The 15563-nt window shown below is 33.4% G+C and overlaps 1 protein-coding gene across 2 annotated transcripts in view; it reads left to right on the top strand.

Annotated features, from left to right (window-relative positions):
- The window catches only part of LOC111087561 (tachykinins-like), a 37213-nt gene extending 23832 nt beyond the window's left edge, over positions 1–13381 (top strand). Inside the window, exons 2-4 of one of the 2 annotated variants that reach the window (XM_022394579.1) lie at positions 9601–9737; positions 11274–12044; positions 12918–13381. In XM_022394579.1, the coding sequence (XP_022250287.1) occupies positions 9615–9737; positions 11274–12044; positions 12918–12923 (900 nt within the window). In that variant the 5' untranslated portion in view covers positions 9601–9614 and the 3' untranslated portion in view covers positions 12924–13381. Of the gene's footprint in view, positions 1–9600; positions 9738–11273; positions 12061–12917 lie in introns of both variants that reach the window. The other variant, XM_022394578.1, reaches the window with a different exon arrangement.
- The last annotated feature ends 2182 nt before the right edge of the window (positions 13382–15563 follow it).

The following is a 15563-nucleotide window of genomic DNA, read 5'->3' as shown; positions in this document are numbered from 1 at the left end:
CACGTTTAGATTGAATGGTAACTTATAATCAGTCACAAGAACGTCGAATCTGAATCACTTGAAAAAAACACGGGGGTGCTTAACTTTTTTCCAGGTGTATATATCAAAAAGCTCAATTACAATTTGAAATGGCATGGCCAGGTGTTAGGGCGCTCGACTCGCAATTTGAGGGTCACGGGTTCAAATCTCGGTCCCACCAAACATGCTCGCCCTTTCAGCCGTGGGGGTGTTATAATGTGGCGGTCAATCCCACTATTCATTTGTAAAAGAGTAGCCCAAAAGTTGGCGGTGGGTGGTGATGACTAGCTGCCTTCCTTCTAGTCATACACTAGCGCAGATAAACCTCGTGTAGCTTTGCGCGAAATTCAAAACAAACAAACAAAACAATTTGAAATGTCAAGGAAACAGCCGAAGTCAATTTTTTGTCGTTACAAATAGATCCATTAATAGGTAAATCACTAAACTCTAAGAATATGACCGTGTTTCTGTTCTCTTTCGACTTATAACGGTAGCAGCTTCCAGTTGACTTTAAACGCATAGATACACGACTCGGGTAATTTAAGACTGCCTTTCTTTATAAGAAGCGTCAGTTGAATGACACTTCGCAAACTTTTTATGAACCTGTTTGACAAACTTCTGCTCAAAATACCGTCATCACTCATTACTTGAGATACTGCTTCAAGGTTTTTCAACTGTTTATATCACCTACTAGTTAGCTATTCAATGTTAAACAAATCCTTACGAAACTTTATGCAACTAGACCTCCATACGGAGTCTAATTGAATGCACTCTCATGAAGTTAATTGGAAGATGCTAGTGGCAAAATTGTATTACTTAAAACAGAACAGGTTAATGATCTAGTCTAAGTTTGTGCTCTATATTGCTTAAACTTCCTATGAAAACAGTGAAAATTAACAGCTCCACTGAACGTATACAATGAAGCTACGTGACCAAAACAAAACACGTGTTTAAAATTGTTTTCTTTAGACATCTTGTATCCCACGGCTTAGTTCCTCATTTCATGCTGAAGAAAAGTTTTCATTTCCGTGATAATAAGGGACAGAGCTAAAAGCTGAAGATACATAGAACGTGCTTTTTTATGTTAACTATTTTTAGGCGATTACATTTCTATTCAATCTCAACCGAAAAATTTATTTCCTCTAGCAGTTACATCTTTTCTCTTACAAAAATAAGCAAAGATTTAACCAAACAATTTCCTGCACTGAAAAGGTTTTTAAAACTTCTTATTCGGATAACTGCAAATATAATTATAGCAAAATATTTCAAGAATAACTCGAATAATTCAAACTATTACCTATCTTGTTTGGCAGAATTTTCCCTCGCAAGAATGGGACCTTATATTTATTTTTTTAAACTAAAAAATGACTAATAAAATGACTAATAGTGTCTCTATTCGTATAAAGAATGTCGGTGGTTTTATATCATAATAAATCAAGTGACTGAAACATATTTTATAGTGAAATATCTTTTCATGCAATAGCTTGTTTCTTTGTTGTTTTCTAGAGCTTGTGAAATACATAGAAAACTGACTTTATGATCAACTTCGGGTAAAGTTACTCACGCACACACATTCTTTTTTTTTTAGATGCAGGGATTTGATGAAGTTTATTTTCCAAAACATTTTACTACGACAAAAGAAAGTCAGATAAGCTATTCATGACATTCTAATGCTTCTTCGAGGATTATAACTGACATTGAATGTTTAAATTTCCGGTATTTATTTTCCACGGGACTTTACACATCAAAATCTCGCCTCAAAATCTCGCATTGAAAATTCCAATGGGATTTCGCTGAATACCTCCTCATCAAGCATAGAGGAAACAGATGCATGACGTATGCATGGTGGATTTTAATCAAATCAATTCAGGCTTACCGATGGATATACTAGACTTTTAGTTAAGTAATACTTTTTAAATTGTTAATACACAAGACTTAAAAAAAAGATGGAGAATACTATGTTATTCAACTAAATACTACGGAAACTCTACCAACAATAATAACTAGGATTTAAAATCCCTATGTACATCTATTTGAAGGTGGACTGATGTTTTTAATACATCATTATATCATGCAAAAGAATAACAAACACAAAATTTATATTGCTAACCATAAACAAAGCATTGTCCGAGCAGAAAGCGTTAATGGTGTAAATTGTGGGAGGTTTGAATTTCACCTCAAGCTCTTAAATGTGATAATATGTTTATCGCTATTCAAACGGTTTGTTTGTTTATTTGTAACTAAGCACAAAGCTACACACTGGGCTATCTGTGCGCTACCCACCACGGGTATCGAAACCCGGATTCTAGCGTTGTAAGTCCACAGACATATCGCTGTGCCACTGGTGGGCTATTCAAACGGAAGCATTTTAATAAATATAAATTTAAACAAATGTTTCAAACAAATAACAGACAGGTGATAAGAACAATGTATACATATCAAAAGTTAGTTTCAGAACGCTTTATAAAACAGCAAAAACTGAAAGATTCAACAACTTTGAAATATTTATAAAACATTCGTTCAAATAAATCTGGGCTAAGAGTTGCTTACTAATTCATGTGCTGAGACACGCTACTGAACACGTTCCATATTTTCAGCTGTAGGGGGCGTTATAAGTGTGGCAGATAATCTCAATATTCGGTAAAAGTAGCTACATATACAGTTGGTACTGTTGATAGATCAGCAGTTCTAAATTACAGATGACTATGGCCAAACTCTGGGTGCGTTAGCGGTAAGTTTGGGGACTTATAATGCTAAAATTTAGGGTTCGATTCCCCGTAGTGGACAAAGTTCAAATAACCCATTGTGTAGCTCTGCACTAAAAACAAACGAGTCTAAACCTCAGCGGTCTCCGGTCGGGTCAATTAGCTTACGTGTCGCATAGGTGAGCCGTGCCTGTTGAAAATAAAAAATACCAAATCTTAAATATATATATTTCGTTATAATTTTAAATAGCACAGAAGTGAAAAATCCGAAGAAAAGAGCATTATCTTCCTGCTATATTGAGGCCCGATAGCGTATTTGTTAACATTTTGAATAGACATTTTACAACATTAAAAGTAACTTAATAGTTAATCCTACTTCGTTGATTTCTGGTATCTGTGAATGAACAAGCAGTCTTTACTAGGGAGGTTCTGCTTATCACCCGTGCTAAGTTCTTGTACTCATTTGGATGGACGACTGTGTTACATACTCCTAGGGCATGTTCAAGTACACTCGACGTAGAGGGTTTGTTTGTTTGTTTTTGAATTTCGCGCAAAGCTACACGAGGGCTATCTGCGCTAGCCGTACCTAATTTAGCAGTGTAAGACTAGAGGGAAGGCAGATAGTCATCACCACCCACCGCCAACTCTTGGGCTACTCTTTACCAACGCATAGTGGGATTGACCGTCACATTATAACGCCTCCACGGCTGAAAGGGCGAGCATGTTTGGTGGGACGGGGATTCGAACCCGCGACCCTCAGATTGCGAGTCGAACGCCTTATCCACCTGGCCATGCCGGGCCCCGACGAAGAGGGGGCTCGAAAACTCTCCTATTCTTTCACACGAGTCTACATTTTTTTTTTTTTTGGACCCTGCAGTCAGCAGAAGAAGATGAATTTCAAACAAAATTTGATGGCTTTAATACAGGAATACAGTCCCTAAACATAATGAAAATAATGTAGGCGACAATTAACTTTAAAAGTACATCTCATTTGTTTGCTTTGAAACTTGCAAAATTTACGTACAAATCCTTAAAGCCATTTTTTTTATGGTTTTCTTCACATTGGAAGTGGTTGTTGTTGTTACTAACAAAAGTGTCAAGAGATGAAAAATTGCTAAATAATTCTACTAGCTTTAAAAGGACCCATAATTAAGTGAAAATAACATATGTATATATATATATTAATATATGAGAAACAAATTCAATAAAATATCTTAGCCCTAAACATAATATGTCAGAATTAGTGCAACCGCTGAGAAATATGTTTTTAAACATAAGGTATTAATCTTCCTTAAGAAACACGTATTCCATGACCTGTGCAGTTTTAAACAATGAAAAAATTATATATAGATAAAATTGGATGTAGATTTGATACACTGAAGTATCTAGTTGTAACCAAAACGTCTGCCTTAGATCAGCTACTATATACAATTCTGAACAGACAAACAAAGTTCATATGCTATTAAGTAAACGGGTGACACCGATCAGTTATACACATGTATTTCGTTATCCTAAAGCTGCTCTCAGATTTGTAACAAAGTAGTACCTGCGTCAACAATAAGAATTACGTCATGCGTGGTTTGCCGTCGATTCATTCATAGTGTGGGAATTTATCTATTAATCAAACCAAAAATTAAAATAAGTTTAGTACTTGCCTAACTCTAAGGTAATGCTTAACATATAGGTATATTGTACATCAGAAAAAGTATGCTATTCATTGTTATTATTGGTTGGGGTTCTATGGCGCAAAGTACCTGGACTATCAGTGCCTATTCATTGCTACGTATTACTTTGGCATAAGAAACACTTTCATATTTCTTAATAGGTCTACACATATTTCTTGCCTGACAATGTAACATCGTAATAAAGAGTGAGTACGTTATACCGAACTTGGGGTTACTTGTAAGTTAGTAAATAGGGTAATGTTATCACGTTTGTTCCGTTTCACAGGGTTAGTACGGATGCTTGTTTGTTTGTTATGAATTTCGCGCAAAGCTACACGAGGGCTATCTGCGCTAGCCGTCCCTAATTTTGTAGTGTAAGACTAGAGGGAAGGCAGCTAGTCATCACCACCCACCGCCAACTCTTGGGCTACTCTTTTACCAACGAATAGTGGGATTGACCGTCACATTATAACGCCCCCACGGCTGAAAGAGCGATCATGATTCGAACCCGCGACCCGCAGATTGCGAGTCGAGCGCCCTAACCACCTGGCCATGCCGGGCCAGTACGGATGCGATACATTATAATGTCCTATTTTAAATTGTAAATTACAAGAAAATATATAAGAAATATTAATAATACTTTATTTCTCAGCAAAGTTTTTTAGAAGGCTGATTAGATCATGAAGTATCCAAAGGTTTGAGATAACTCAGTTTGCATAATTACCAGTATGAAAAGTTAAATGAAACAAGATAAAGGAAAAAAATAATCCTATACTACTTTTAATTCATTTGGCGAGTGACATTAAGTTACTTTAGATTAATAAAGTACCAGCATTTCATACGTTAAACAATTTAATATCTTAATTAAAGCATTAAATAAGATACAGACCACTACAAAATCTGTACCTAGACTTAGAAATTAATGAACAAAGAATTTAAATTTATCAAGTAAACGTAATTTAAAATGTATTACGCTGACAAAATATAAAGATAATTATATTTTTGTGCCTTCTACTATTGATGTTTTAGATTAGGTAGTAAAACCAAATTTCAAGTAATATTGCTAATTTAAGGGATTTTTCTAAGCCTTATTTGAATAAAAACTAGAGACGTCGCTCACTTCTGATTTTAAGCTCCAGATTTTCTTCCGTCAGTTCAGTCAAAATTTATTATTTTAAGATGTTTTGAAAGTAAAATATGCAGGTAGACTTTTGTGATAGTTTAAACGTTTTGCGACATTTTGTAATAACTCATAAAATCTTTGAAGTCGCGTATTTCACATAGGAAAGCTTTTATATATTTTTAGCCGCGGCATAGTGGCTCATAGAACGGCTTTGAGTTTGTTTTTCTCAAGTACAAACTTTTAGCTCATAGCTCCGTCATCTCTTGGTGGATTTGAGATCTAATTACAGTTTTGGGCTCAGGAGATCAAACCATTTCGATGAATTTATTTGATCATGTCCAAGGTCTCATAGAGTAATTTTCTTTACTCCTGTCTAAAATAATTTCAATTTGAGGGTTAGAGATCCTGGTGAGTAATAAAATCGCATCGTTTATACGCGCGCCCCACGCTTGGTATTGTTGGCGCACAAAAATATAGCTAGTAAAGGAAAAAAAGATCTCATTGAATAATTTACTCTTACTTTGCGTAAAAGGAATGTTAAGTGCCGCGGCTATTGAGGGTTCCCTCTTGTTTTTGCAGCAAAACTGAGCTAAATCAAATTAAACTTATAAATATTCACGTATTTTAATAAACATATTTTCTCTTTTTTGTGTGAAACATTTCATAGGTGTATTTGTTAAACTATGTAGTACTGTATATTTATTCTAGTTTAATTTAATTTAAATTGGACACACAGTAGATGCAGTTTTTCTGATGGGCATAGTCATTAAAATATAGCGTGGCATTTCGAACTGATATATCTTCAACATTTTGTTTTTTTTTAAAACGGATCACTAAATCTTAAATTATTCTTTGCCTGTATTTCCCACTGGGCTATGAATGACGTTGGTTTCATTGCTGAATTTTCATTGTATCTTGTTTTTTTGTTATTGTCTATGAACGAAACTAATGAATAAGTTCGACATTCTAGCACTGAAGACCATATTTTCTCAGTGACACCTGCTTGTTAACAATGACACTGTAGCAATGCTTATTAACAATAATACTGTAGCAATGTTTCCATGAGCTTTCTTCAGCGAACAGTTTTTTCTTTTGTACGGCTTCCCATTAACCGTTTAATATCTTAGTTCTACAACTTCCAAGCGCACGCTAAAAAAACCCAAAGGCACAGAAATACATTAGAAATGCTTAAGGAGACTTGATAACTATGTCGTTCAAAGGATAACTGTGAATTCAGTTTTTTTTAACCTCCTTTCTCTGGAAAACAGCCATTGTATTTCGGAATGTAATGAAAAGAGTCATTAATTTTGAAATGTAACTGGACACTAGTGAACAGCGCCAACATCAAATTCGTATTTTCTTCTTAGTGTGAATAGGAGATACGTCGTCTTTAATTGAAATGGCTTTTAGGTTGGAATATCCTATTTCACTTTTTTTGACAAGGAAACTGGTTCAAAGTGCTGTCGTAAACGTTCTGCTGTGTACAGTTCCCGCTTCTATAGAAAACAATGAAGTCTCCTTTCTTCAAAATATTCTGTTCCTTAGACTAATTTAACAATATCGCTATATGAATATTGTCTTCCAAAAGAGCAGTCACATACTTTCATAGTTCCAAAAAGGTTTCGAAGACATTTTTCAACCCCACTCAGCACGGTTTACTTTCAAGAGCAGGAAAGATACCTGTTTATCGCGTGATCATTTTAGAACCATTCCAATATTACAAAAAAAAAAACAGTAACCAATTTACACGTACTTTAAAAAATATATAAAAAATACTCTTTTCCATTGAATATCCTACTTACTATATTCACTTTTAGATTACCTCACTATAATTAAATATATGAATAAAATTTGTAAAGATGTCTCTTGCTTGCCATCAAAAGTCTTCATATGTTTCATTGATATTAATTACTAAGAAAAAATATATAGGAGAAACATAAGAGTAAAAACAAAGGAAAGCAATAGAAAGATCACATTAGATAAAAAAAAATCATATCAGCCTAGATCTGTAATGATTTCGTCTTTCTTAGCCTAGTTAATGAAATGAAACTTTAGACTTTAGTTTGATCAGATCACTCTATAAAACATGTTTGCACCCTCTATTTACTGAAATTATTAATGAATAAATTACAAGCTCTAGAGCCACTTGAGAGACTGAAATAGTCAACACTTCTCCTTAGGATTAACCAATATAGAAAGGTAAGTTCCATTTGTTTTTCTGCCGAAAAATGTGTTCTTGTCAAATACGGGTTTGTCTACAGGTTGTACTCACATTAAGGTATTATATTTTATTTGGTATTGAACATAGAAGCTACCAACTAAAATATAGATACTAAGATTTTAGCAACATGAATAGTCTTAATAATGCTCTATAGTTAACACAATGAATATAGATTTTCATGTTCTAATCTTAGGTTTTTCTCGACAGGTGCTACCTTACCTTTAGAAGCGTGCAGAACTGGTAGTTAAACTCTCTCTCTTTCTGTGGTTTGTAAAATGACACGCTCGTTGATTTGGAGATGTATTAAAAACACAGTTGGTTAGCTACAATACAGTCATTTGTACTGAGTATTTATAATGAGATTATCGTTTTTGTGCGTGAGAAAGATTGTGTTGTCCAAAGTAAAGAGCAAAAGTTTTTTGTTTACTTTTTTGCGACAGTGAGATGCGATTCATGGACCACAGTCCGGAACTCTATTCTTTAGGCTACGCTTGGCCTTTGGCGTACTGGCAAGGGAAAATTACTTTATATACTGTCGCAGTTTTTAAATCACTTTTAGGCAGTTAGGGCGTAGTGTATTTTTAGCATACTCGTCTTGAAGTGTCCTTGTCTGTTATGATGGAAATGTAACATTATCAGAATGCATGGCCGTCAACAACGTAAAAGCCCGCTCTGGGTGTTACTTACTCGTCAAAAGAAAAATTAAGAACTTTATCCCTGTCACAATAACTTGGGCAGCTTCAAATGTCGGAACGAAACAAGCAGGATTAAGTACATCCTGTGGCTGTTTATAATCATATTTATAGTCCATGTAATGATGTCAGAAAAACACGGAGGTTCAAGAAGTCTTGATACAAGATGATTAAACCCCCATAACCCGATCGTTTTCGAAAAGTGGACCTTTCTTCTTCAGGGGTAACTTGGAATCAGTTTGCCCCTGAAGAAGAAAGGTCCACCTTTCGAAAGTGCTCGGGTTATAGGGGTTTTATCATCTTATAGTCTACATAACTTCCGGTTCATGATTTCAAAGAGTTTCTTGTTTTTGGTCATTGTCTTACAGGTTAATCACGATCCGACTAAATTTCTCAATCTACATGGATCAAACAATCACTTAACACGTCATATGATCAACTTATTTTGTAGATGCAAATAAACAGTGTTCTACAAGTGTAGTGAGTGACGATCAATACGCAACATTTTACCGAATGGTTTGTTTGTTTCAGCGCAAAGCTCTTTCTACCACAGAGGAATCGAATCTCAGACTTTAGCATTTTAAAATACAAAACTACTTAACAACTTGAAACAAGTTACACCATTTCATCTTTAAATTTACGCTGAATATGAGCTTTCGAAAGTCCCAGCGAAAGCTTCAGATAAATACGTTTTAACTTGTTGGGAAGTCCTGGGAACTTTAACTTAGCACTATATTTTTCATTGACTAATGTTTTAAAGAATAACAAAGTGTTTCTCCAAAGCCTACCCAAAACAACGTCAGTTTTGTGAGTACGTCTAGTAAGTGATGATGATAATCATATCCTTCATTAGGTCCAGGTATATTAATGAGGTTGAAATCTAGTTTAGTACGGTGGTGAAGTAAGTAACCTAAAACATATCTCAGTTGTGTAAGCAATATCATTTTATTATTAAGAATTTTAGACAATATAGTATGCAATTTTCTTCGATGAATTTAGTTATATTTACGTTAAATGGATTAAGTTTCATTCATTGCAATGTTATTCTACTTCATATTTCATATAATATCATCACACACTTTGGAAGTCATTATACATTCGTTGTTTTTTATATATTCTGTTTATTTTACTTAAAAATGAACGTTCGTAACATTTTTTATTTTGTATTTCTTTACAGGTAACACAACAATTATGACTCTTTTGAAAAGTCATACCTTAGCTTTGGCTATTCTACTATACCTTACGTTTCTAGCAACAGATGGCGCAACCCACACTGATACGATTTCTGATGGTATCAAGAATGAGCTCTTTAAGGTAGGTGGATAGATGAAACAAAAATGAAAAGATGGTTTCATATTTTTTTTTGTTTTGTTTTTGAGTGTGTAAGAAATATCAAGACTGTAATGATGCTTTATCAGTCGTAAAATTAAAATGAAAAAGAGAAGGTAGAAAAAAATCACAAATTCATTATCGCATACCTCTGTAATAATCAGGCTGGAACCCAAAACACCATGTGAATGCGTTACAACATAATATACAGCATTAACCTACTAGCAGTTGCCAATTTGGAAGTTTGTATAATTCAAATTATCACATTCTTCCCCGTCATAAACAAGACACATCCTCGTACGTTATCTCAGTGTCTAAGTCGACCATTAGTTTGGTACCAGTTTTTGTAGTAATATAAAAATATAAATTATTTTTTTATATCTATTGTTTGTTTTTGGTATTTGGAGCAAAGCTACTCGAGAGCTATTTGCGCTAGACGTCCCTAATTTAGAAGCGATAGACTAAAAAGAAGAGAGCTGGTTAAAACCACACACCGCCAACTTTTACGCTACTATTTAACCAACGAAAAGTGAAATTAACTATCACATTATAACGCCCCCACGCCTGAAGAGGGCAGCTTGTTAACGAAATTCGAACTCGCGACCCACAGTGTACAAGTCGAGTGCCCTAACCACCAGGCTATGCCAGACCTTTCTGAGCTGACTTCTGTGAGGACAGTTCCTCGAAACGTTATCTATGTGACCATAAAATTTTCCTAGCAGTTTTATAGTCTAGTTTATTAGTACTTATCTTCTACGGCACTAGTTTGTTCAAGCAAATTCGTTAGTTTTACCTTAACCTAGAATAAGCGATGGTGTTCCAAACTAGGTAAACCTCATGTTGAATGTGGGCCCGTGATTTGTTCGTTAAATGATTTTAATAACATGAACGTCACAGAAGAATAATAAATGCTGCATTTAATTCCGTTCTTTACTGCTGGGGTGTATTATATGTCTTACATAGAAAATAAGTGATTTCACAAAGTGGATTCAGTTGCCTGGTGATCATTCATTTTTATTTAGTTTATGTATGAAAAATATTAAAGAAGCTTAATTTCATTTTCTTTTTATATGAAATGCGGACTTAAATACTCATATTTTCGTCTTAGACTAATAAAGAGTGAAACTATCACATAAGTAAATCTTTTACAATCAGTTCCCACCATTTATATTAGAATATGACTTTAAAAGCTTCGTGAGAAAATAATAAATGTTTTTTTTATTGTGTATATTTGAAAATTAATTATAATATAATATTATTTGTCCGTTTAATACACAGATGTTACGAACATGATCGCGAATAATTAATTTATACTTATTTGTGTTATATTCATTATTAAAGAAAATTGTATTTTACTTGATAAGTCGCATAATATATTTTGCTGTCATAAGATATTTTTTCTTATTCTAGAAAATTGTTTTTAAAATATTTGAACTTTTATTTGATATTAAATGCTTCGCATCTTCACGTGTTAACTTTTTATTTTTTCACAACTTTTAAAGTATAAAAAATTAATTTCAGAATCAAGAAGACCAGAAGGAAACACAAGACTATAAGCGATCAATGTCATTCCTTCCAATGAGAGGTCGCAGAAAAGACGAAGAGAAGCGAGCAAGCTCATTTTTCGGGCTTCGTGGTAAAAAAGATTTCCCCAATGAAGACAAAAGAGCTATGTCTTTTTTCGGGCTTCGTGGTAAAAAAAATTTCGCCAATGAAGACAAAAAAGCTATGTCTTTTTTCGGGCTTCGTGGCAAAAAAGATTTCGCCAATGAAGACAAAAGAGCCATGTCTTTTTTTGGACTTCGTGGTAAAAAAGATTTCGCCAATGAAGACAAAAGAGCTATGTCTTTTTTTGGACTTCGTGGGAAAAGAAATTACGATGACAAAAGAGCAAGCTCTTTTTTTGGCCTCAGAGGAAAAAAGGACGGAATAGATGATAAACAAGAAAATTCTTTCTTCGGATTGAAAGGAAAGCCAAATAATTTGGAAGAGAAAAGGGGCATGTCATTTTTTGGACTTCGAGGGAAGAAGGATGATTACTTAAATCAAGCTAAACATTTTATGGATTTCTCTTTAAGTGATTATGATGAATATCATAATGGTCAAGAAAACCAGGGAGATGTTGATAATTATGTAAGTAACTTGAAAGAAGATTATTTAAGGAACCAGGATTTTAGTAGTGGTTCTTATCTGACCAACACATTGGAGGATCAAAAGAAACGAGCAGGTGCATTCTTTGGGATGAGGGGAAAACGAAATGCAGAAAAGGATCGAAACATTGAAACCAAAGAGGTACGAATAGTTCCAGGTCGGTGTTGGTTGTTGAAATATAATGTACAATTAAAATCTAATACAAAACTCTTAATGTTTAAAAATTCTAAATCTAATACAGCTAAAATAAAAAAAAAATTAAACCTTCATTACGAGGTGACTATATTTCTCAATTTTAAACAAATGATTAATGTCTTGATGACCAGATAAAATTTGATAGTTAGGATTAGAATTTACTCACTATCTAGGTTTATTGAGATTGATTTTTTTCTAGGAAATGTTTTAGAAATTTCCGAAATAAGGTCTGCCAGAAGAACTATTCAAATTGTACAATAATAATTAGAATTAATAATAAATAGTTTTACTCATGATTCACAGACAATCTGCATTTAGACAAACACAGTTATATACACAACTTACTAAAGCTTCCAAAAAATCGTCCATTTTCTGCATTTAGACAAACACACGTAGTTATATGCACAACCTACTAAAGCTTCCAAAAAATCGTTCACTTACGGACTTATAGGAAAAATGAAGAAGTTAATGTCATTGTTTTTGTTTTAATTTTAATTATCATATTTTTAAGTGTACATTTTTTTTCTATTTTACATCACAAAATAATATTATCTATGTTGGACTATTTTACACCACAAAATAATATTATCTATGTTGGACTATTTTACACCACAAAATAATATTATCTATGTTGGACTCCTTTTAGCATCATTCTAATTCTAATGAAGCAAGAATTGTAAAAATCTATCAAAATATCTCACTCTTGTTTCTTCATGCTCTTAAACCTATTAAGGTAACTTACGATAACAAAATTTAAGAAATATCCTTTGTGAAACTTAACCGATACATGCATAAAAAAGTGTGTTCATATTTTCACAGGAATAAAGAGAGAAGAATTTTTTGCTTCCCGAGGATAACAGCGATAGAGGGAATTACTGCAAATGTCAAGTTGAGCACAGACTGCTACAAAATGTTACTTACTTTTCGCATCTACAGGTTTTAAATAGTGTGAATAAACACACTATATAAATTGCATATTGATGTCCTTAAAAAAGGTTGTATGTTGTATACTTTCTATTATTGCACATACGTGTCACATTTTATTTTATCACTGTAAACAAGAAGTATTACAATACAATACGTAATATTGTTAAGAGCACAAGATTTTTGTTTTAGTTCTTTAGTATACAGGATTGCCTACTAGTATGTTCAACTGTTATTGATTCAGGAAAGTAACGAGAGTGTGAAATTTACGACTGTTTTCCTTTCTATGTGTTCATCTATTGTGTAGTGGCGGACCTGAATATTCGCTCTTACAAAATAAAACTGTGAATAATGCTTAAGTCTTATAACTCATATATAAATTTATTCAATCAATCCAAACTTAAAACGTTTACTGACAACCTGTAACACAGAAAGACAGTGGTAATATTAGCCTGGGTAATAATAATAATAAATCGTAAGGTTCGCGAGAAATTAAACTATTTATATCTTCTAAGCCATTTAGGGTAAAGGAGTTTCATTTCGGATTCTACGCGCTTGAGGAATTCATTGTCATGATACACTATACATTTGGTCGAGTCTCATGATTGCAATAAAGACGTTTCAAGAAAAGGAACTATCTGATATTTTAAGACATCTTTTTCGAATAATTTTCTTGAAAGAGGCGGTAGAACATCATGAAAAACTTGTGATTTATATTGAAGGTTATGAAAAACATCCTCACCATAGGAAATTGTTTTCAGTTAGTGTTTCTTCCAAAGAAGTTGTCATATCAGTCTGTAGTTGCAAGTGTTTGTTAAGTATATTTGAATGAAGGTTAAGGTTGTCTTCAAAAACATAATATTTCTATTGTGAATTTCTATTTTCCTTTGTTGTTTTGTAATTAAGTTTTGTTTATTTGAAATCTCCCTGACTTATAGCATAAAGTTTACTTTATTCAAAGAACTAACGTTAGCCTGACCCCCAATTTGTGATCATTGCCCTTAATACAAAAGCAGTTAAAATTATTATTGTCTTGTGAATCTATAAACATGAAAATTAAAAAAAAACAACAACAACAACATGAAACATAACTATAACTTCTTGTATTTTCCAAATTATACAATATTTCAAAATCTTTCTATTTCCACCGATCTTGAAAATGTTAATGCTTTATACAAATTTATAAATAAATACTGTTGCAAAAACTCCATTTCCGAAAAATGTGTTACCAATAACTTATAGAGAAATGTATAGTTCCACCTAAACGTTCTAACACATTTGTGTACGATATAATGTTGCAATTACGCCTTCACAAATTAAAGTTACAAATAATCTTTGCTAGATTAGAAACAGATCAAAGGGTAGAAAGTAATCCAGCCAGTATCATATGTCTCCACAAGCTCTTTGAAACAAATAAAGGGATTGACTGTTACTTTTATAAGAAGTCCACTGCTGAAAATGCAGTGTAATCATTGGCATCAGCGACATTTCCAACAAGCACAGAAAATTCTCACATAATCATCTATAAAATGAATCTGCAATTTGATGAGCATCTTATCGAGTAGCATCCATTGCTTTATTAAACTAGTTATCATCAAATACACTTTTGTGATAGGCATTGAAACATTCAATTTCTCTGTAGGATGCTAGTTACAGCCCTTGAAAAAAAAAATTGAGATTTCACATACAACTTATAAAGAAGATCCATTTTATCCCTAAGTCCTCGATATACAACAATCATATCCAGGTGCAAATGTTTTGAAGATCGTTTTGGATTTTGTGTTGTGAAATTGTTGGAACTTTATATCATCCACCAACAGGATACGGACCAAACACCGACACAATGTATCCACCAGTAGATATAACTATCAGTAGTTTGACGAGTGGTCGCTCCTTTTGGCTTTGAAACTTCACCTCTGGAATGATGTGTCCAAATCACTCAAAAATCAGAACGAATTAAACGTGTTGTTTCTTTTCTTATACCAAAAGTATATAGAACTGTGGAAACTATTCTGTTGGCTAACACATTACAAAATTTAACGAGAATAACCCTCAAACACAATTACAGGTATTTTACATGAAATTCCTTCAAAAATTAAATCCTGGAATACATTTCATCAAACTTGTGAGGCCTATCAAAACATATTCCATCTGACCTTTCGATATTTTTTGCTGTCGCAACTATCTTCTCTGAAAGATCAATCAGACGTGTTATCATCTTTATAATTCACCACTATATTGTTGTGATATGTGCCTTAATTCATGGTGTATACAACATATCTTAATTACCACTGCATGACTAAATAATGTTTGTTAATATTAAAATTACTTCAGTATAAGCTTTATAAAGTATTTAATATCAGCTAGAGTACCAGTCCCCTGAACGGAAGCTATTATGTAAATTCATGATTAATGAAAGGTTATGTTAGGACATGAAAAGTTGCTTCCCCTATACGTAATTGTAAAAAAAACGCAAAAATGCCTATAGAAATTGCAAAACAAAAGTGAAGCCGCAAGTTTGCATGTATCCCCGCATAGACC

Source organism: Limulus polyphemus, unplaced genomic scaffold, assembly GCF_000517525.1.
Source record: "Limulus polyphemus unplaced genomic scaffold, Limulus_polyphemus-2.1.2 Scaffold2297, whole genome shotgun sequence".
NCBI lineage: Eukaryota > Metazoa > Arthropoda > Merostomata > Xiphosura > Limulidae > Limulus > Limulus polyphemus.
The sequence above is the reverse complement of the archived record's forward strand: the minus strand, read 5'-3'. Positions and strand labels throughout refer to the sequence as shown.